At 35.2% G+C, this 21168-nt stretch overlaps 2 protein-coding genes across 16 annotated transcripts in view; both read left to right on the forward strand.

Moving 5' to 3' along the window:
* Positions 1-13091, forward strand: part of WDR49 (WD repeat domain 49) — a 126747-nt gene extending 113656 nt beyond the window's left edge. For 8 of the 11 annotated variants that reach the window (XR_012000388.1, XM_072752302.1, XM_072752297.1 and 5 more), the window contains one exon: positions 8751-9079. Coding sequence is in view for 9 of the 11 variants with exons in the window: in XM_072752302.1 (XP_072608403.1) it covers positions 8751-8875 (125 nt within the window). In the remaining 2 variants the exon portion in view is untranslated. Of the gene's footprint in view, positions 1-8750; positions 9080-11190; positions 11324-12579; positions 12651-12981 lie in introns of those variants that run through there. The other 3 variants (XR_012000387.1, XM_072752295.1, XM_072752296.1) reach the window with 3 other exon arrangements.
* Positions 8785-21168, forward strand: part of SERPINI2 (serpin family I member 2) — a 38484-nt gene continuing 26100 nt past the window's right edge. For 3 of the 5 annotated variants that reach the window (XR_012000389.1, XM_026007707.2, XM_072752304.1), the window contains exons 1-2: positions 13043-13170; positions 17269-17523. Coding sequence is in view for 4 of the 5 variants with exons in the window: in XM_026007707.2 (XP_025863492.1) it covers positions 13089-13170; positions 17269-17523 (337 nt within the window). In the remaining variant the exon portion in view is untranslated. Of the gene's footprint in view, positions 8872-13042; positions 13171-14205; positions 14331-17268; positions 17524-21168 lie in introns of those variants that run through there. The other 2 variants (XM_026007708.2, XM_026007709.2) reach the window with 2 other exon arrangements.

Raw genomic sequence — 21168 nt, forward strand, 5'->3', positions numbered from 1 at the left:
ATGTGTAAAATCTTTAAAATTTCCAGTGTAGAGAAAATGCTGCATTAGTGACAGCTCAGGTGAATTGTTTGTTGTTGATGTTGTCCTGTCAAAGACAAAGTGAATGGGACAATTAAAGACAAGATTTCACTGCAGGCTATTGCATAGGGAGAATATTTGTTAAAGAGGAATGCCTCAAAGGAAAGGAAGTGGGCTTGAGCTGTTTCAGGGGTAGGTTAGTGATCCAGGAATCTTACTAGACTTTTGGGGAAGGGTAGAGAGGTCTTATCTCAGAGTGTGAGAGCAGACTTATCTGTTATCTGCAGAGTTATCTGTCTCCAAAACTCAAAAGCGTGGAGGAGTTTCTTAACCACCCCTGCTTTCCAGGAGTACAGGGCTCAGTAAGGTTCAACATTGTCAGTTCCCTGGCTTTTGTTCAAGAGAAAGGAATACCACTTATGGAAAAAGCCAGAGGTGATCATAAACTTCAGTGGGGGGACAGGAGGGGAACAAAGCAGGGTCTCACAAGTGGTGTCTCACGGATTCTTGTTGATGTTGCTTCTAGAAAACCAGTTGAAGCATATGTTTGAGTTGGTGACAAAGGTCAGTTGTTCTGGATCACTGATATTGTGGAAAATTTCTTACTGGAACAAAAAATTAAAATTAGAAACGCATGTATAGATATATTCATTTTAAGTAAGAAATGAAAGATTGTTATATGTGATGCACTCCAGGAAATTTTAGATAACTAAAGAATGAGCGTAAACAAGAGACATCTTGGAAGTATAATTCCTTCCTATTATTTTTATCTTTATATAATAGCTCTAAATCATCCTGAGAAAGACACACACACACACACACACACACACACACACACACACCAAAATTTGGGTCCTACAAGACAGACATGATTAATTTGTGAAAAACATTTTTTTTAAAAAGTTCAACAGATGTTCCACATATGTCATCAGTGAAATGCAAAGTAAAACATTAATGAGATATCACTGCTCCTATTAGATTCCTATTAGAATGGCCAAAATCCAGAACACTGACAGCATCAAAGGCTGTTGATGTGGAGCAACAGGCCCCTCATTCATTGCTGGTGAGAATGCAAAATAGTACAGCCACTCTGGAAGGCAGTTGGCAGTTTCTTACAAATGGAAGCGTACTCTTACCACATAATCCAACAATCGTACTCTTTGGTGTTTAACCAAAGGAATTGAAAACTTATGTTCACACAAAAGCCTGTGCATGGATGTTTAAAGCAACTTTATTCATAATTGCCCTAACTTGGAAGCAACTAAGATGTCCTTCAATAAGTGAATGTATAAATAAATTGTGGTACATCCAGGTAATGGAATATTATTCACTAAAAAGAAATGAGCTATTAAGCCATGAAAAGACATGTAGAGGAATTTTAAATGAATCCTACTAGATGAAAGAAGCCAACCTGAAAAGCAACATACTGATCATTCCAACTATATGACATTCTGGAGGAGGCAAATGGTAAAAAGATCAGTGGTTTCTAGAGAAGGAGAGAGGAGGTGAATAGGGTGAGCACAGAGGATTTTTTAGGGCAGTGGAAATACTCTGTATGACATTACAATGAGGAATATATCCATTAATCTTTTGTCTAAACCTATAAAACATATCACCAGTAGTGAACCCCTTAGGTAAACTATGTACTTTGGGCAATTATGATGAATCATTGTAGATTCATCCTCAGGGGAAAAAAATGTACCATTCTGGTGAGCAATGTTAATAAAGGGGAGGCTATGCATTGGTGGGGACAGGGGATATATGGGAAATCTTTTTACCTTCTTTTCAATTTCATTTTAAACCTAAAGAAGCTCTTAAAAAATGAGTATATCTGTATAAACTAAACTCCAAATAAATTAAAATAAAATTGAATCTTTTAAAAAAAAGGTTCAACAGGTCCTGAACCACAATCATTTAAGAGAGACATGAAGACAGTTACAGCATTTTGACTAGTCCTCACCACCTTGCCAACATGCCGTTGCTTTGCTAACTGATGTTACTCAGTGATGGCTACATTGAATGACAACTTGGCACAACTGATCTAGAGTTTAGACTCAGGAATTCAAAGCTTGGTGTCAAGATATGGGCAGTGGATAATAGCAAGGGCACCACCTGGGATCATGTTAGAAATGTAGCATCATCACAGGCTCCAACTCAGATCTATTGAATCAGAATCTACATTTTAACAAGATTTCTGTGTGATTCTTATGGACATCAAATTTCAAGAAGCTCTTCTCTAGAAGACTTAGAATAGGACTGAAGGTGTGAATTAGAAGGTTTTCAGGACACTGAAACTGAACACTTATTATTATTGAGACTGCCGTCAAGTCCTTTCTTGCCACGGAGCCTTTATGAGGTTTTTGCCACTATTCTTTGCCTGATACAGTTGGTTGCTAATCAAGGGACAAGGGAAGCATCCGATGACAAAAGATTAACTTTGCTTTATTAAGTTCACAGGATCATTTTATTTCCGTGAAAATGTTTTAATAGCTTCATGACCACTATGTCTTTCATTTTCATTACTTTTAAAACACCTTTTGGGTATCATTATAAAAAACCTTGTTGGGAAGCCAGCTACAGAATGAACTGATGAATATATAAATGTCGTATTTTCCCAGATGGGACATAGTAAATGTAAGTGGTTACCGATAACACTAGATGTTTTTTAAGGGCTGTGATAAGTGGATGGATATAAGGATGTCTGACATAAAGAGCGACCTTTCTTCCACCACTACAGAGCCTTCAGGTCTCTGGAATGCAAGAATTCCAAAGTTTGAGAAGTGAGCCTATCCCTTCTCATTCCTGGAGGTATCTTCATTCATTTGTTCATTTATTCAACAAGTATGTTTTTGAACACTTCCCATAAACCAGACACAATGCTGGGTGCTATGGGCTTATGAGTTATAATGGCAGACAAGGTCTTTGCTTTTGTTGAATTATCACCTAGGGGAGAGACAAATAATAAATAAGCAAGTATAAGAAGATAAGTTTGGATGGTGATATTAATAAGAAGTATGAAGAAAGTAAAGCATGATAATGTGATAAGACATGACTAGGGGAGCAGCCGTGAAGGTCCCTCTGATTTTGGGACTGAATCCTGAAAGATAAGAAAGCAGTCCCACGAAGTATTAGGGACAGAATATTCCAAGGATAGGGAAGTGTAAAGGTACTGAGTTGGGAACAAGGTTGATGTGTTCCAAGAGGAGAAAGAAAGTCACTGTTGCTTGGGTAGTGTGATAGAGATCAAAACTGGTACAAGACGAGGTTGGAGAGGGATAGGGATCAAGTCATGTGGGGCCATGTAGCCTGGACAGAGAATTTGGGTTTTAAGTGATGGGAAGCCTTTATTTACTTTTATTTTTTTTTAATTTTTTGGTAAATGGTAAGTCTTTAGAGGCCATATACATTAGCCGTTACTAGCCCTTCTAAGTCAGCTCCTCTTCAAGATTATAAATTGTTGGCTCAGAAAGCAAGAAGTTTGAGATTTGACATACCACATAACTCCTATATGGGAATTGAGAGTGCTTTAAGAGAAGCTATATATTTGAATAAACAAAGATTTTCTTTACAAGGAGTATCCAGCAGCCTCTAGTCACAAACCACCAGAGCCTTGACAAACCAGTTTGTTTGTCTCATTAAGAACACTTTGCCTTCACAATTGTCCTGAGGTCAACAATGTACTTTACGGCAAGTGTACCAGTCAGGGTTCAGGGGAACAGCACCAGCAGGCCCATATATTAAAATTCAAGACAAGGAATTTGCTAATGGGATTGTGGGGGCTGGTTGAGCAAGTCCAAAATGAGTTGGGCTGAGTCAGGAAGGGAAGATCATGGCAGACTGGGCATAGGCTAAGCTATCGTCCACAGGTAGGGAGGAGAGGACAGGATCAAACTCCATGGGTACAGGCAGAAACTATTTTCCAATGGTGGATTTTTATTTCCTCTCTTCAGGAAGCCTCAGCCCTACTTTTGAGGTCTGCCAACTGATTAAGTCTGGCTCACCCAGATTATCCAGGATAATCTCCTTTACTTAAAGCCCATTGATTAGGGACTTCAATTGCATCTGCAAAATCGCTTCTGAGCAACACCTCGAGTAATGTTTGATTGAATAACTGGGAACTTTAGCCTTGCCAGTTAAGACTTCAAGAAAGCGAGTTATCACAGCAAAGTTAAAGACATTCCTTTAGAATCTTAAACAAGTTCAACAAACGGTTAACGGTCTCTTGGATGTATCGCACAATCTTTTGCAGACTCACTCACATTATCATATGACAACATTATGCCATTAACCTAGCAGATGTTGTTACTCTGAATAGTAAGATGAATTGGCTACTATTATCCCTTTAGAAAGTGTTAGGTGAATGACATCATTTTTGCGACGTAAAAGAATTTGCCAATGAAGCCAAAAAGGTTGCTTAACGGGCCTCATCTACAAAGATCCCTGTGAATATTAGTAGCTGCTGGGAGTTTTAGTGTTCCAGGTGGGAGCCAGACTGCAAGCAGGGATCATTTCTGGGGAAGCATTTGAGGTGCCTTTCCAAAAAGAGATCTCAGAAGAAAAGGACCCAACTCTGCAAAATTCCAATAGTTAGCTGAAACTTATTTTCTCATCCTGAATAAATAGCTACTTTTATAAATAATCATGTAGTTGTAATTTTACTTTTTTTTTTTTTTTCTTAAAGAGAGCTTTCCAAATTGTAGGCTTGGGGCCCAGGAAAAAGTGATCCACCTCTGCATATCAATCTATTAACATCTGTCTTTTAACTCAAAAATTTTTTGGGGTAACTGTCTCCCTTTAGATCTGCAAGGGCCTATCCATTAGCTGTTGGTTTAACTGTCCTGAAACCCAGTCAATTATGGTGAAATTTCCTCATCTAGTTGAGAGACGTATCTCAGTAAAACAGTGAGAGCTTATATCAAAAGGAGCTCTTCTTTGCTGTCACAGTGAATCTCAGGAGAGCTCTGAGGCATTCAGAACGCCTTGTGGTTCTCAAATGCTAATCTGCAGTCCTGTGGGGCAAAAGTAACTACTAATGTACAGAAACCCATAGAGTTGTACTGCTGGTATCAGGCAAATGGAAAGTATTTTCATTTGTAGCTTTGCTTAACAGGTAGTTCGAGGTTGATTCATTTTTGTCCTATTGCTAGAAAACAAAAATACACACTCATCAAGTACCAGAACATATAAAAAATTATCCAGTGAGAAGTCTCCCTCCCTTCCATGACATGGGTTTGTCCAGTTCCCAGGATCACCTATTTCTGGCATCCTCTGCTATGAGTTTCTCTGAATCCTCTGAGAGTTTCTGTATGCATTGATGATTTTAGATTTTGACCTCTGCTCTCTGGGTTTTGATGTGCCTGCTATACTTTTCCAGTCCTTCTATTTCAAGTTTTTTGGAATCACTTCATTTTAGGTGCGTGTTGGGTTTTGCTTTTTGGATCCAACTAAAAAAAATCATTTTTATCATGAAATTGAGCACATTTATTAATATATTAGACATTTTGGTTTTATATTTCTCACACCCTTATGACATTTCTTGTTTATATGTTTTTTTAAAGTTTTCACTGGATCTGTAATTTTTTCATTGGTTTTATTTCAAGAGGGTGCTATATATTTGTTCTAGTGGCACCTTTGTACTCATTGGTTTATATAATTCTTCTAGCCCTTCAGTTTTCTAGGACAGTAACTATTACATCCATGCTGACTGACGGTAAAATGAGCATGTTTTTTTCATTCCTCTCCTCCTCTTCTCTTACCTAATTTTATTCAATAATTTGATCTTTCTTTGAGATTATTTTATTTCGCTAAATTTACTTATACGACTATTCCTTGACTTGTTGGCTTAAGCCCCTTGCATCTTAGCTGTTACTGATTTATCATGTATGAAGCTTCTTCCTTCTTATCCCTCCAGTTTTTTGTTAATTGCATCATTTCTACATTGTCAGGCATGTGGCTTCTACCTTCTGTTTTATTATCCCAGACGTCAAATTATTTTAATCTCATGTCTACATTTAAAAAATATTCAGGGCTCACCACTAAATCTTTTTCTGTATTTTCCTCGGTCACTTCACTTATCAGTTTGCTTTGTAGTAATTTTCTGGAAAAGCTGTCTTAGAAATACTAGTTCCTGAATTCCCTGCAGGTTGAAACTGTAACTTTTAGATTTGTGGCACAGCTTGGGTGTGTTTCACACCCACACCTCCCGTGTTCTTTCCTCGATTTTCTTGCTGATGTTGCTCTACTGTCTTTGGTACTCATCATTACCCTGAGGAGAGCTAATGTAAGGTATCCATTTCTCTCCTTTTACGTGACTCAACTATTTTGTCTGGCTGCCAAATGATTCCCTTTGAAGTCTAATTATTTTACTCAGATATGCTTTGTTGGACTATTCTGACTCTGTCATTCCTGGTACCATGGTCTGTCTTTCCCATTTATGTCAGATGGTCTCTCATTGAAGGAAAACTTCATCCATGATGCCTTCCAGTATTTGTTCTGCTTTGGTGTTCTTTCTTGAGGACTCATCAGAGTGTTGTGTTCGTTGGACCTATTTCTTTTTCAGTATCACTTTCCTCTCTCGGGTCTTCTCTTAATTTTCATCTTGTTATATTTATTTCTCTCATTTGTAAGCTCCACTCCCCATTGTGTTACCAGTCTATTCTCACTGGAGAGATTTTTCCTGAGTTGTTCCAGGTCACCTTCCTAACTTCCTGGTTTGCCATTTCCTGACATCTTTCACTTCTGCTCTGTGATCTCCCTTTACAGAGGGAGATGCTCTTTCAAGTTTCAAAATGTAATTTGTGACAAAGTGTTTAGTAACAGTATATATCTGGCCAATGGCAGCATTTTTCCAGTGGGTCTGTGTATTGATTACTCCTGCTATTTTTAAAATTTGTTTTGTTTCTAATTTTGCTTATAGTCCTCTATGTCCATGCTATACCAGTTGTTTTTTTTTTTAAATTTCCCTTCTTAATTATTTAATCTTAATGAGTTGGGTTTTTTAGACTTGAAATTTGTAGTGGGTTCCTAGGGGAGAGCTTGTCATATGGGGTTGGAATGGCCTTCAGTTTTTACAACCTGCAGGGGCAGATTGTTTTTAGTAAAACATAGCTCATGTGTATGATTCTTTATGTAGCTCTGCCTCATCTGTTTCTCTGAAGACAATGAGGTGCTGTGGAGGGCTTTGGCTTCTAGCCTTGTTCACCTCTGTTAACATCTATAGATGAAAGATGAAAGATAAAGCATTTATACTGCAGGGGGACCCCTTCACCTTTAGTGAGTGTCTTTTTGCTAGAACTTTCTGAGATGCTGTTGATGCTGGTCTTCTTACACTTTCCATACTCCTCACTTTAATTCACGTGACTTTTGTCCAGTCTCAGCTCTTAGACCTCCCTTCTTCATAGTTTGCAGGCTGCAGGTTACCTCTGTCTTTGGGTTTTACTCATGTGGAGACTGTCTGCCATATTATTTTTTCTCATTTTTCTGGTTGTTCTCATATAATATCCAAGAGAAAAAGGGGAAAGATATTGACTCATACAATCATGTTTGTATGGTAAGTGGAGAGAGTTCTTTTTTTTTTTCAGTCCAAATATATAAAGATGGCACTACACTGTGAAGTTGTTCAATGTTTATGTAGTTTATTTCATATTCCTTGGGCTTGGCATTTAAAGTGTTCTTTTGTCCTGTTCCAACCTTATTCTCTATATATTTTGAACTTTGGTCACATTGTACTGAATTATTCAGAATTACCTGAATAGTAGCTCTTGTTTCTCCATACATTTTTTTTCACTTTGTTCCCTCTAGTTTATATTTCCTTTCCCCTTGCCAACTCTTCCCCACCTCCATGGTCCTTATTATCAGTTAAAATCCTACCTGGACTTCAATATCTACCTCAAATAATATCCCCTTCTTAAAGCTTTCCTCTGATTTCTGCATATTACTAAAACCTCTTTATATGTTTAAACAAAATTTATGTTGCTCATATTTTCTTAGAACTGTATCTTATTGTACTTGATATTTTGGTTATTTGGGCACTGTTCCTACTTTCTACCAATTGGAAGAAAGCCTGTGGCTTAGTCATATTTGTGCCCCATTTATGTCTGAGCATAGAACATTGTGCATAATATACATTCAGTAAACATTTGTTGAAATGATAAAATTAAGCAAAAGGCCAAAATTATTTTCTTGAATGCATGGCACAATTTCCTCCTACTTCTCACTGATGCATAATATAGCCACTCATGGGGATAATTTGGCTCTTTTTTTCTGAAACCACAGATCCCTGCAGATCAAAGTATCTTACAAGGACGTGATTGCAGATGCACTTGTTTAGTCATGCAGACAGTCAAACTGTGTTTTGATTATTTTAATTGTCTTATTTCAATACAGAATAATTTGTTCTTGGCTTTTTATGAGTCTTTGATAGCTGTTAAGTAGATTAAAAAGCAAAAACGGAAAACACAAGCTTCTTTAGTCTTCTACTGTGAAATGGTGGATCTCTATCATGGTATAAATACATTAATAGAACAAACTCTGTTAAAATTTAACATTTTAATTTAAATTGAAGTAGAAGGAATAACAGGAGCCTAAGATAAAATTCCCCCGAATACGCTCTTGGTTTTAGAAACACACAAATTTTCAGATGAATTGAAACGAGAATTTTCTCCCCACTATTTCATTTAATTGGGTCTCTTACCAAGTATAATTTCCGTGTCATTTTCTTCATCATTTTGTAGCTTTGAAAGCTGTATTTGATGAGAAAAACCTGTTCCCCAAAGAAATTATGGATCGTGAACGAAGAGCCAAGCAATTATGTCAAGAAACAAGTAGCGAAGTGAAGATAAAAAGAAATAAGAAGTAATTATAATTGAAAGAGAAATAAATATTTCATTGTCACATGAAGTATGAAGATAAAATGCAGATAAGGAATCAAGAATTCTGTGCCTTTCTTTTATTTTACATTTAAACTTCAGGAAGTTTTGTTTTCAGATGGTATCTTAGTGCTGTTTTTATCTATCACCTTTCACTTTCTGTATATTCTTAATAAAAGATAAATTGGACTAAAGAAGGGACAATAACAACTGGTATCATTTATTCCCAAGTGGCTTATATAAAAATGTACATTTTCAGAACAATGTGTTCTGACTAGATGCACTTCTTGTTGCTTCTACAGACAAATATTTTTGATAAATTTTTATTGTAAAACCTACCTTGAAGTTAAATATGAAAAGCACTAATACAGTGACTATCTACAAACTTAACAAGCCATTTCCACTTATTTACACACTTTCTAGTTTCTTTTATTTAATTTTTAAAAATGATTTTATTTGTTTACTTGAGAGAAAGAGAGAGAGAGAGAGAGAGAGAGAGAGAGAGAGAAAACACAAGCAGCTGGGGTAGGGGGAAGGTATGGAAAGGCAGAGGGAGAAGCAGACTCCTCCTTGATGAGCACAGAGCCTGATGCAGGGCTTAATCCCTGGGCCCTGAGATCATGACCTGAGCCAAAGGCAGATACTTTAACCTACTGGGTCACTCAGGTGGCTCTCTAGTCTCTTTTAAATTATTCTGATAGTGCAGTTAGACCTTGTCGGTAGCAGCTGTTCTTATTCATGTCCACAGCTTTACATCCATTCTTTCATGTATGTATTGAGGAATTATTGCATATGTTGTACTCTTATATTTTATTTTATCATATTCTTGAGTGACATACCACATACAAAGAGGTAATAGCCTTAGAAATAAAAAATCAAAGAGACTGGGGCTGTATTAAGGACCCACTCTACATAGATGCTCAGGCAGGAAATATTTGGTTCTGAAACACTATACCTCACTTTTTTGATCCACTTTTTATTTTTATTTTCTTAAAGATTTTATTTAATTATTTATTCATGAGAGAGAGAGAGAGAGAGAGAGAGAGAAAGAGAGAGACAGAGACACAGGCAGAGGGAGAAGCAGGCTCCATGCAGGGAGCCTGACATGGGACTTGATCCCGGGTCTCCAGGATCACACCCTGGGCTGAAGGCAGTGCTAAACTGCTGCGCCACCGGGGCTGCCCCTTTGGTCCATTTTAAAAAAAAATATATTTATTTTTTCATGAGAGACAGAGAGGCAGAGACACAGGCAGAGGAAGAAGCAGGCTTCCTAAGGGGAGCCTGATATGGGACTCAATCCTATGACCCTGGGATCATGACCTGAGCCAAAGGCAGACGCTCAAACATGGAGCCACTCAGGTGCCCTGATCCATTTTTTCTTCATAAATATCCTCATATACTAGGTAACCAAAATTCTTACACTGCTTTATTTATTATGTTCTGTAGGAGCAATTAATAAATTCATTCATACAACTTTAATTATTTACTACACATTTGCATTTTAAAGAGTTCTTGCAAAAATATTGGTATTTTAAGAAGAATTTTGCAACAACACATGCAAGTAAGGGAAATAATATATAGGAACCTACTCTGTTCAGCAACTACAAAACTGCATTGTGTTTATGCCTCACAATAATCATATATCTATTACAGGATTAAAAATCTGAGTTTTGCATCCATTTGAAGAATGCCCAATTATCTATGGCAGAGTTAAGATTGCAGACCAGGCTTGTTTTACTCCAAAGATCATGGTTCTACGCTTCAACTTTCTCTTCACTTCTTATTAGTATAAAGTCAATGGAATGAACTCTAACAGTAGAATTTCCAGCATCAGTGAAGAAAATGTTTTAGTTGGTAGAGAGAGTGGCCGAGGAAAGGTTTTCAGAAGACACTGCTTATCACCTACATTTAAGTACATCCTGGTCAGGCATTGTGACTCCTATATACACTGCTTTTCTATCCCCATTGAATGACAATCACATATGGGAAAGATATAAAAGAAATATATATTTTAATGCATCAATCAACAAATGTTGGAGAATGCTATTAGAGTGATAAAGGTTCTAAAAACCATGTTTCAGAGGAACAGGTAAAGAAATGGGGAAGTCTGGCTTAAGAAAGAGAATTTGTGGGGCATATAACCTATTCTCATATACTTCAAAGCTTCCATGAAGATAAAAGAGTAGAAGTAGAAGTAGAACCAATGGACACAATTTTAAGAAGGTAGATTTTACAACTACTTCCTAAAACCTACTAAAACAAGAAGAGATTTCTTATTTTCCCTCTCCTTCCCATCTTGGTGCAGAGGAGTTGGCAGTAGGCCTGCTGCATGGCTGTGAAAGGAAGGAAGAGGAACTGAGAGAAGACCCCTCAGAGATATGCTCTGTGGATCCATGAGTATGGCGACTGGGCAGTGGGAGGGGGATTTACATGGTAGAAAGGCAGAGAGGGTAAGTGGGGGAGAGGGTAAGTGGGGGCCACCATAGTTGGGGATTGGTTACACTGAGCAAACCAATACTGAGTAAGTAAATGAATAAATCAGTGAATATATTGAGGATGAGAGGCAAGTATCTCACTTTTATAGAAGATATTTATAAAATTTCAAAGGAGGAAAACTAGAAAGAACTGTGAGGTCTTAGATTGGGTTTAGAGATACCAGTATGAATTCATGGTTTTAAATAGAGACAGAGCAAAGGAGGGAGGGTGGAAGAAAAAGAAAGATAAAAAGGAGGGAATAAGGGAGGAAGGAAAAATGTTTGAGTGATTAAGAAATTATATTTGTAGCTTGCTCACGAATGATTCAGAAAATACTAATCATAGTGTGTATCTAACACATGTATATGAGTTTATATATTTTTTATATCTACATGAGAGAATGAGATAGGGAAAGATCAGATATTAGAGTGAACGCACATATTGTGGAAGAATGTTAACAACTGGGGAAACACAGTTCTTTATATTTAACAGCAACTTTTCTGTGAATTTGAAAGTATTTCAAAGTAAATTATTTTTTAAAAAAGAAAAAGGTTGCCTTGGGACAAAAGATTTCTTGAGATGTTCTAGCAGAAGCTGAGTAACTCTCTCCCAGGGATATTGCAGAGAATTCTTGCACTGGCTGGGAGGTTTGATTAGATAATCCATCATTTCAAACTTAAAGCATATGATTTATGAATCATAGATGGATGACAGTACAGTGGAATGAAATTTGAGCCACATTTCCAGAAATGTAGAGGAATATTAAGATGTCCAAGAGATGTAATATGGGTACCATATACTTTTCAAAGGCTCTACTCTCCATTCATACACCCACCCGTCCATCTATTCATCCATCCATCCATCCATCCATCCATCCACCCAACAAATTATTTAAGACATATGTAAGGGAGTGTTACAGACCCCAGGTATACACAAATAGATGTATAATAGAATACACTTCTCCTGCCATCAGCTTTCTGGAATGAAGGCACATAAAATGCAGTGATTTACTAAGCAAAGTTGAATGAGCGCACTAGTTTTTCTGGTATAAATTCGAAATTCTTTTGCTAGATGTATTTCTCTTCTTTTACCCTTGGAAATGACTTTGTTTGAAATGACTAGTCTGAAATAGTCTCATTCCTATAGACAGGCTTCTCTCTATAGTGTGCAAGGCACTGTGCTTGTGTGTAACCCTAATCCCATCTTTAATTAACTTCAGGCCCTCTTCCGGGAAAGGAATTAAGAAGAGCTGTCTCACAAGTATATTTAATGAGAATAGAGCTTTTAAAGGTATGAAAGTCTCTTTTAATGTTACTATTTCTAATGGTTTGGAACCAAAATGCACACAAAAGGAAAAATAAAAAGACATTTAGTTATTATGTCTTACTCTTCTGTCTTATAGCATCTAATTGTGCTAGGCAGGTAGCAGGGTCTCGCCTATCAAATGTTAATAGAACTGAAGACTTTATAAGCTATTTCTGAAATTAACACTTAGGTTCAATTATTTAAGATCCATTTTTCTACTGTCACATTAAAATAGAATGTGCCAGAAATTTCAATAGACTACTTTGTTTGTAGTATGTAGATTTACACTAAATATAATTTAATGTTATCTTTTCAGAGCGTTTTTTTATCGCACAAAATACATGGAGCTAACTGACAGAGGAAAATAATGCCTGAAACTAATCCATGCTCAAATAGAAGAATTACCTTTTAAGTCCTTCATTAATGAGAAGAGTTGCTTTTATGTTTTTAAAATTTGGAATTAAACACATTTTTACTTTAAAAAATCTACAAAATTCTAAGAAAGGTAATGATATTGAACCCATAACCTCTTGCTATTATTTTTATACATATTCTAGGTTTATTTTTTACAGTGGGGAAGTGATAATGTGCAAATTCATACCAAGACAGTTTGGCTCTCACTAATGAATTTTTAATTTTTTTTTTTGCTAATGCTCTAGGGATAAAATAGAGTTGTAGAAGGAACAGATTTGTGAAAATATTTAAAAAGTCTGCAGTAGTATTTTATGGACAATTGTGGTATCTTTATTATCTATTAAAAGAACTTAAACCAGGGAGAAGAAATTCATAGCTATACTTTTTTACTCCCCAAGAGACAGGAAAATGTACATTCTGCTTGAACTGCTCTAACATAAGGTCCTTACAGAACAACTTCATTAAATGATTTTACTAAGACAGAGTGTCTGTCTCTGTCATTGGAAGGAAAAGTAATGGCCTGTTCCTGGATAAATCACATTATGATCTGAGTAATATGGAGAAATAATAATTTGGTAGCCAACAGTACTTGTGATGGATGCTTGCTGGTGTCACCACAGGGATAGAAAAGCATTGATTGAATGATAGTCTTGGACATTCAGACTTATTATTTATGAATTGCATAGTAGAATAAGAAGAAAGATCATGCTTTTGTGCTGCATGACTGTTTTGGAAAATGACCTCTAATAGTGTTAAGTTAAAAGCTGGAAATGAGTTTGCATATGTAATATTATAACCCAAGATTTAGAAAACATTTAGAGATGCCTAGATGGGCAATTAAAAATTTTAGTGAATTAGGAGATTATGGCCTATGGCAATCATCAGGGCTGTCAGTGAGCTCCAGCCCCATTAGGACACTGAAAAAGGTTAACAGCGTTCTTGAAAAAGTTTTACTGATGAATTCCTTCTAAAGTCATCTACATTCATTCTATTTCTTTTTCATAAATTTATCAGAAATAACATTACATTTAGTTATCAATAGTGAATATTTAATAGTAACTGGAACAAATTTTCCATTTCTCTTCTCAGAGATGACTGATGAATAATACAATGTATTTAATATCTGATTGCCATTGAGGTGATTGATTTGAACTAGAAGAATGAGATCAAAACCCATTAAATTATGTGTCCATTTTTTATTAATGAACTGTCAGTAGAGAAAATCATGTAAAAGTCTAAAAACATATAAAGGTAACACTGATGTTTATTATCAAATTAGCTATGTTTAATAGTGTTATCCTCATATAATTTGGTAAATCAATAATCTTAATCTGGTCTTTTTGTTCAACATAGGGAGTTTATTTCTTCAACATCCACTCTTTTTGCTAAGAATTACAATGTAACCACAGGAAATTCCTGTGACTATTGTATAATTTGATGAATTGTTGAGAACTCTGCAAATGCGGCAGCAATTTGTCTGTGCATTCTGGACTTGATTTAGCTTTATCCTTTTTCTCATAGGCATTCTAAAATATTTATGATGGCATACACTGGTAATCTGATGTGTGAGTCCTGTGAGAAACAAAAAGAACTAATTACTAGCAAATTTACAAGCCCTGGTACATTCTTCCAAATTCTGTTTCTACTTACTATATAAAAGAAGTGGAATAATGGATGAAATTTTATAAGTTTAATGATTTTTAAAAATTCTATTGTCATTTTCTTTCTCAATTCTTGCCAGTTGTATCATTGATCATTAACCTGGTCATGTTAGTTCTTTTATACAAATGTAGTGAACACCTGCTTTGGGTTTAGAGGAATTAATCATACAATGTTCAAGATAAATAAAGCTGGCCTTGACTGATTGGGTATTTTATGTACTAGTGTTTCTCAGCAGGCACGTTATAGTTATATAACATTACAGTGAATAATCAGAAGCCAATTTTGGGTAAGTACCTCAAAATTAAATAGCTTTTGAGTAAAGTACATATGCAATAATATTGATCATGAGTGTTTAATAGAGTAGGGGAATGGTATTTCAATTCACTTAGATACAGATATTATTTAAATTTATCAAATTAACACATTACTTTTATTCTCCTCAATTGGCATAATTATAAATTTGAAGGTTGAATTCTTATAAGAATGTTGTTTAGTTCACTAGTACTTCATGCTTCCTGATGAGATAAGATCCAAAACCCAATGATGTAAGTGAATTTTTAAAACAATTTTTTTGGTGTAAGCTTGTAATTTATTTAATGCCTAGAAATTTTCTGGGAAAATTGGATGATCAAATAATGTAAATTTTAATTATTAAGATCATTAATAATAATGAGAGGATGCCCCTCTGATTCTACTATAAGGGAAAAATTGTATCCTTCATAATATTGTTTATTATTCTAATACAAATAAAATGCATCAGGATGGTGCCTAATGAATTGCCACTTGATGACTTAAAAGTACTAATAACACTTTGCTTATATATCTACAAACTGATATTTTCAATCATAAATCTTCTGAGATATTGAATAGATTAGAAAATGATTCACTGAAATTTATTTCATGTATAAAACTTTTCTTACTCACTGGCTGTTACTATTGTTGCACTGACTCACAACCTTATGTATTAATTTAATCCTCAATAAAACATGTGTTTGATAGTATATATCTATATTTGCAGTTTATCAAAACAATTTTTTAAAACAATTTATTTCAATTGCATTTGAGGTCTTTTTCCTTTGCAAGTTGTATATCTAAACAAACAGTTTAATTACAAATATTAGAAAGCAATTTGAAGTAGCTGGCTAATGACTCCATATCTTAGTTTTAGAGAATATTTGACTATTATTAAGTTTATATATATAAGTTTATATGTATAAGTTTATATTATTAAGTTTATATATAGTGACTCTTAACCCATTTATGGGTCATGCTGACCCTTCTAGTGGTCTGCAGAACACTTTAGAAATATAGTTCTTCATTTTTTAAGGCTGACAATACATTGTTCTGGAGCCCTTCATCTTTACCCTCAATAAATGGTTACTGCCTAGTAACCTTTTAATCTAGGAATTATTAAGGATTACTAAAATGAATTTTTTGCAAGGTAAAATTAGTGTTACTAAAATTTATAAGGATTTCGGAGTCAGCATTTTGTGAGGTCTGTGATAATATTGCAAAACTCATTCTTAAGATGTAATCAGGTGGCTGAATTTCCTATACTTTAGTGGAGAGCACTGTCATAGGGTGTCAGTAGTGTTGTGAATTGGCTTAAGGTTCCAATTGTAACTTTCTTAAATGTGTTAGTCAAATTATTCTTTGATTTTTTTTAAAAAAAATTGCTTTCTTCTTTTGTTATTTTTGTACCAGTTATATTTTATTGTAATTGTGTTTCTTTACAACTTTTCTGAGTTTGTTTTTCCTCACTTTGAATAAAGTACACGGTGGATTTGGGGGTATTTTGCCCTCCAGAAGTGAGATTCCATAAAGTGTGAAAATTCCTACTGCAAAGACTTTGCCAGATTACTCAAACTAATTTAGAAAGTATTGACTTTCTAGTGTTATGGATCAAAACCACATTAGAGTGTCTTCTTTTTTTTTTTATTGTTTCTCTTTTGATCTACAAACCATTTTAGAGTAGTGCAGACGGAGGATTTCCTTGATAAAGAGCTAGAAGTGATCCCATTTAAAACAATGGGAAAGGGGATCCTTGGGTAGTTCAATGGTTTAGTGTCTGCCTTCGGCCGGGGGTGTAATCCTGGAGTCCTGGGTTCCAGTCCCGCATCTGGCTCCCTCCATGGAGCCTGCTTCTTCCTCTGCCTGTGTTTCTGCTTCTTTTTCTCTATCTCTCATGGATAAATAAAATCTTAAAAAAAATAAAACAATGGGAAAAATAGGAAAAAGTATCACATAGCTATTTAGAGATAGAATTGCTATTGATAGTGTCCCAGGATTACAAGTTCTCCTTTGATTTTAGAAGACTGCTTTATATTTTGGACTAGCTCTTGAAGGAATATGATAATGCTATTAGCACATGGCCTATTTCCCCTAATAGATGATGCTGAGTCTGAAAATTGGCATGAGAATCTTCTTGTAATAGTCTGTCCTAATAGGTAGAAAGTTTTATGTTGGAACTTACTATGGTAAACTCTGATTATTTTGAAAAACTAATGAATTTTGAATTAATGCACAGAGGTCAAAATGGACAAGATCTTGTTGTGGAGTCTCCTATTGATTTTTTCTGGAAGTCAAGCTTCAAGACCCTTGGTTCAAAGAAATGTCGAATTTGCAGTGGATCTTTATCAAGCTATTTGTTTATCTCATAAGAACAACATTATATTTTCCCCCCTCGGAACAACTTTGGTTCTTGGGATGATACAACTGGGAGCAAAAGGAAAAGCACAACAGCAGATAAGACAAACTTTAAAACTTCAGGAAAACTCAACTGGTGAGATTCTTACATATGATTATTTATAATGGATAAGATCTGGCCAAATTTATTTATTTTGAAAATTAGAGAGAAGCATGGGGTCGCAGAATTTAAATACATGGAAAATGTTATCAAAAGCATAAAATTATAATAAAATAGAGAATTTTAAATAATTGTATTTAAATTGTTTCCTAATGAAAATGTTACCAGAAGAATATATTATTTTTAATACAGATATTTTTATACAGATATAAAACTGTGAGTCTGTCAGTGTATTTTCTTCTGGCCTGTTTTAGCCAGTTTTAGTTAATTGAGATCATGTTGTATGTATATATATGTTTATTTGTTTATTTATTCTTCCACCGTCACTATGTTGTCATCATTTTCTCCCATCAGCTTTAGAATATGGTTGTTAATTGTTGCATTTTATTGCCTCTTATGGAAATATCATTACTTAACCTCTCTTTATTAGGTTGTTTCCAGTATTTTTCTTATAAAAATGCTTCAGTGAGCAACCTCTCATAGAAATCTTTGTGTGCATCTCTCATTATTTTATTAGCTTTTAAAATTATTTTTCTAATTAAAATTTAACTTTTTCACCTAATCTAGACCAAGAAAGAGCGGTAATGTATACGTTTTAAAAGCTTGTTTGGTTAATGGTTTCTAAAGGAAATCCTTTTTTTTTTTTTTTTTTTTTTGTTAAAGCACTTACATAATCTATTTGAGGCCTTTTTGTTGTGAAGGGTTGTTTTAGAGTCGCCCAAAGGCCTATCTGGAGATACTGTGTAGAAACTTTGGTGCTGGCATCCTGTTTGAAAGGGTAGTTGTCGAGGTGTCCGAGTGGCTCAGTTTGGTTAAGTGCCTACCTTCTGGTCAGGTCATGATCTCAGGGTCCTGGATGGGCTCCACATTCAGCGGGGGTCTGCTTGTCCCTCTGTCTTTCCTTCCCCCACCTTCAAGTAAATAAATAAAATGTTTAAAAAAAAAAGAAAAAGTAGTTGTCCATCTCTCTGGACACCTCATGTTCTCAACTTCCATAATAATTTTAATTTTAAACTTTACATCACTGTCAGGTAATATGTCCTAAACAACAGAGGAAATTTCCAGATTTTTGGTGTGGAGATTTAATCACTAACTAACTTCAGTATGTTTACCTCAGAACATAGTAATTATATTTCAGCATTTGTTTTTCTTTTTTTACAGGGTCTTATTTGCTTTGCTTTAAATAAAGGCAATTTTATGTAGAAGTTAGTGATAATCAAGGTAATTGCAAAAATTTTCCTTTGTGAATAATGTAAAATGAAGCCACCACATTCCAGGTTTAGTCTTGACTGTCTGTATTAATTTCAGCAAATCCCACTACATAGTCCCAGAAACATTTAAATCACATGATACTGCCTTGAAAAGTAATAGAGCATTTATAAAGATATGTAAAGTTGATTGTATGATAAAACAGCAAAATAAGAGCCTCTGAAATATAAATTATTCTATATGACTATATTTTGTAGAGTAACACAGAAGTCTTATCAACTCTGGACTGAGAATATGATGATAATCATATCAATAAGGAGGATGACACATATTATAATCATATCAATAATGAGGATGACACATATATGGTGTCAATCACATATATGCTGTGGCACTCACCATTTCTGTGCTTAGTATCCACTATCTCACTTAATATTCCAGTTACCCTGTGAGACAGACGTAATCCTGCTGCTTAGATGAGGACAGGGGGGCAAAGAAATGTTGAGTGACTTGTCCAGAATGAATTCCAAAAATGATTCAGTGAGAGTCATAAATCATAAGAGCAATATATGATATTTTCCTTGGGAGATTGTATATGGACAATTAAACAGTAGTATGTTAACACATGTAACAAAATCTACCAAGCTGCTTTCTATAATGCTTTGTTAAGGAAGAGAGAAAGGGGCACAGATGCAAGGTAACTGTAAAAGGAAAAGGAAAACAAGCAAGAGAAAGAGAGAAAATATGAAAAATAAACTCTGGAAAATAAAAAAGAGGAGAGAAAGAATAAAGAACAAGGAAATAGAGTTAAGGAAGGGAACAGAGTGGAAGAGCGCAAGGAGATGGAGAAAAGACCCATGGAGTCTGGAGAAATATGAGTAAAATGGTGTTAAGGGGTGACAAAGGGTATGATAGATCAGAATGTGGTGCGTGGGTTGGGCCATATTAGAACCTAAGATGGAGGGGAAAATCACTAGTAGTGATCCTGTCTTTATTGAACACTTTTACATTTTGTTCCTCATGGATTTCTTTGTATTAATACTGATGTTTTTAATGTATTGCAGTAAAATATTATCTTGATTATGGAATCTGTTGGCATCTCCTTAAGTTTTATGCCCAACATAAGTGTCTCGTTGACTCATCTTAGTCCTGGCCCTGCCTTCCATTCCCAATGATTATCAAAGGTGCTATCTGTAAATTAGTCTATGTTTTACATTTGCTGGTATTGGGTTGTTTTATGTTAACACCTGCCTTGTTTCACAGATGAACATACAACTCCTGGGATCCTACCCCCACAACACTCAGTGTCCTCAGTTCTTTCCCCTGAGTAGAAACATCTGCTCAGAATTTACCTCCTCCAGTCTACTGGGCATCTGATAATGCTCCATTTTTGCTATGCCTCTGATATGCTGCTTACTAATCAAAGACTAATGGAGGTGCTTCCTTATTCCAAGAGCGTCATAGAAAAAGAATCAGCCATGAATTCCAATCCCAGATCTGCAACCAAATAACCTTACGATCTGACACCTCTTAAATTACTGTGTCTCTCTGGACTTCAGATTCCTCTCTATAAAAAAAGAGGAGTTTGAATAAATAATTTATATGGATCTTTCGGCTAAAATAATCTACAATCCTATGACTGCCTTTGTTTTTCATCTTTGGGTCTCTCGCATTTCACAAATAATTGGCCTTTGGGCTTGTAATACCAGGAGAAGTAAACATGTATTGAATTCTGGAACATTTTCTACTACAATCAAACCAAAAGTTACATTCACCCCATGACCTGTAGGTGTTGCTTGGTTCTGTTTTAGGAAATGAAATAAATGCATTCTCATTGCTTACTAGGAGCCATGTATACACATTCCTTTTGATCTGTGCTAAAAGAGGTTATTAATCTGTAAATTAAATCAAATTTATAAGGCAGATAACTTTATATTCTCCTCCAAACTTGTGCTACTTGATGACATTTTTCATTGACTTCTGAGTCCAGTGATTTATCAAAGGGCAACTGACTGTCACACAGTCTTAGACCTTAAGTACATGACATAAATCTATTTGTTCTAACAAATGAGTTGGAATTATTTTCCTCCCCCACTCCTTTTTCCCCCCATTCCTTCTAAGATGTTCATAAATTACAAACTTCTGAAGATTAGTTTTAAATTCAGCCACTTCATTTCTGATCTTAATTAATTCTTTTGAAAAAACTCACATGACTCGACTTAGAAAGTCTTTCTCTGTAGCTTCTCAGTTATTGCTATATTTCTCTCAGCCTCAAATAGCAAATGATTACACGTAACATCAGTGCAGAAACAAATAAAATAGATTAGCCTCCCCTTCCTTACGTAAGAATTCTAAGATTGTAAAGACTTAACAGAAATTCTACAAACCCAACCATAGGGAAGTAAGTTTTTA

The sequence above is a fragment of the Vulpes vulpes genome, chromosome 3 (genome assembly GCF_048418805.1).
Source record: "Vulpes vulpes isolate BD-2025 chromosome 3, VulVul3, whole genome shotgun sequence".
NCBI classification, from domain to species: Eukaryota; Metazoa; Chordata; class Mammalia; order Carnivora; family Canidae; genus Vulpes; species Vulpes vulpes.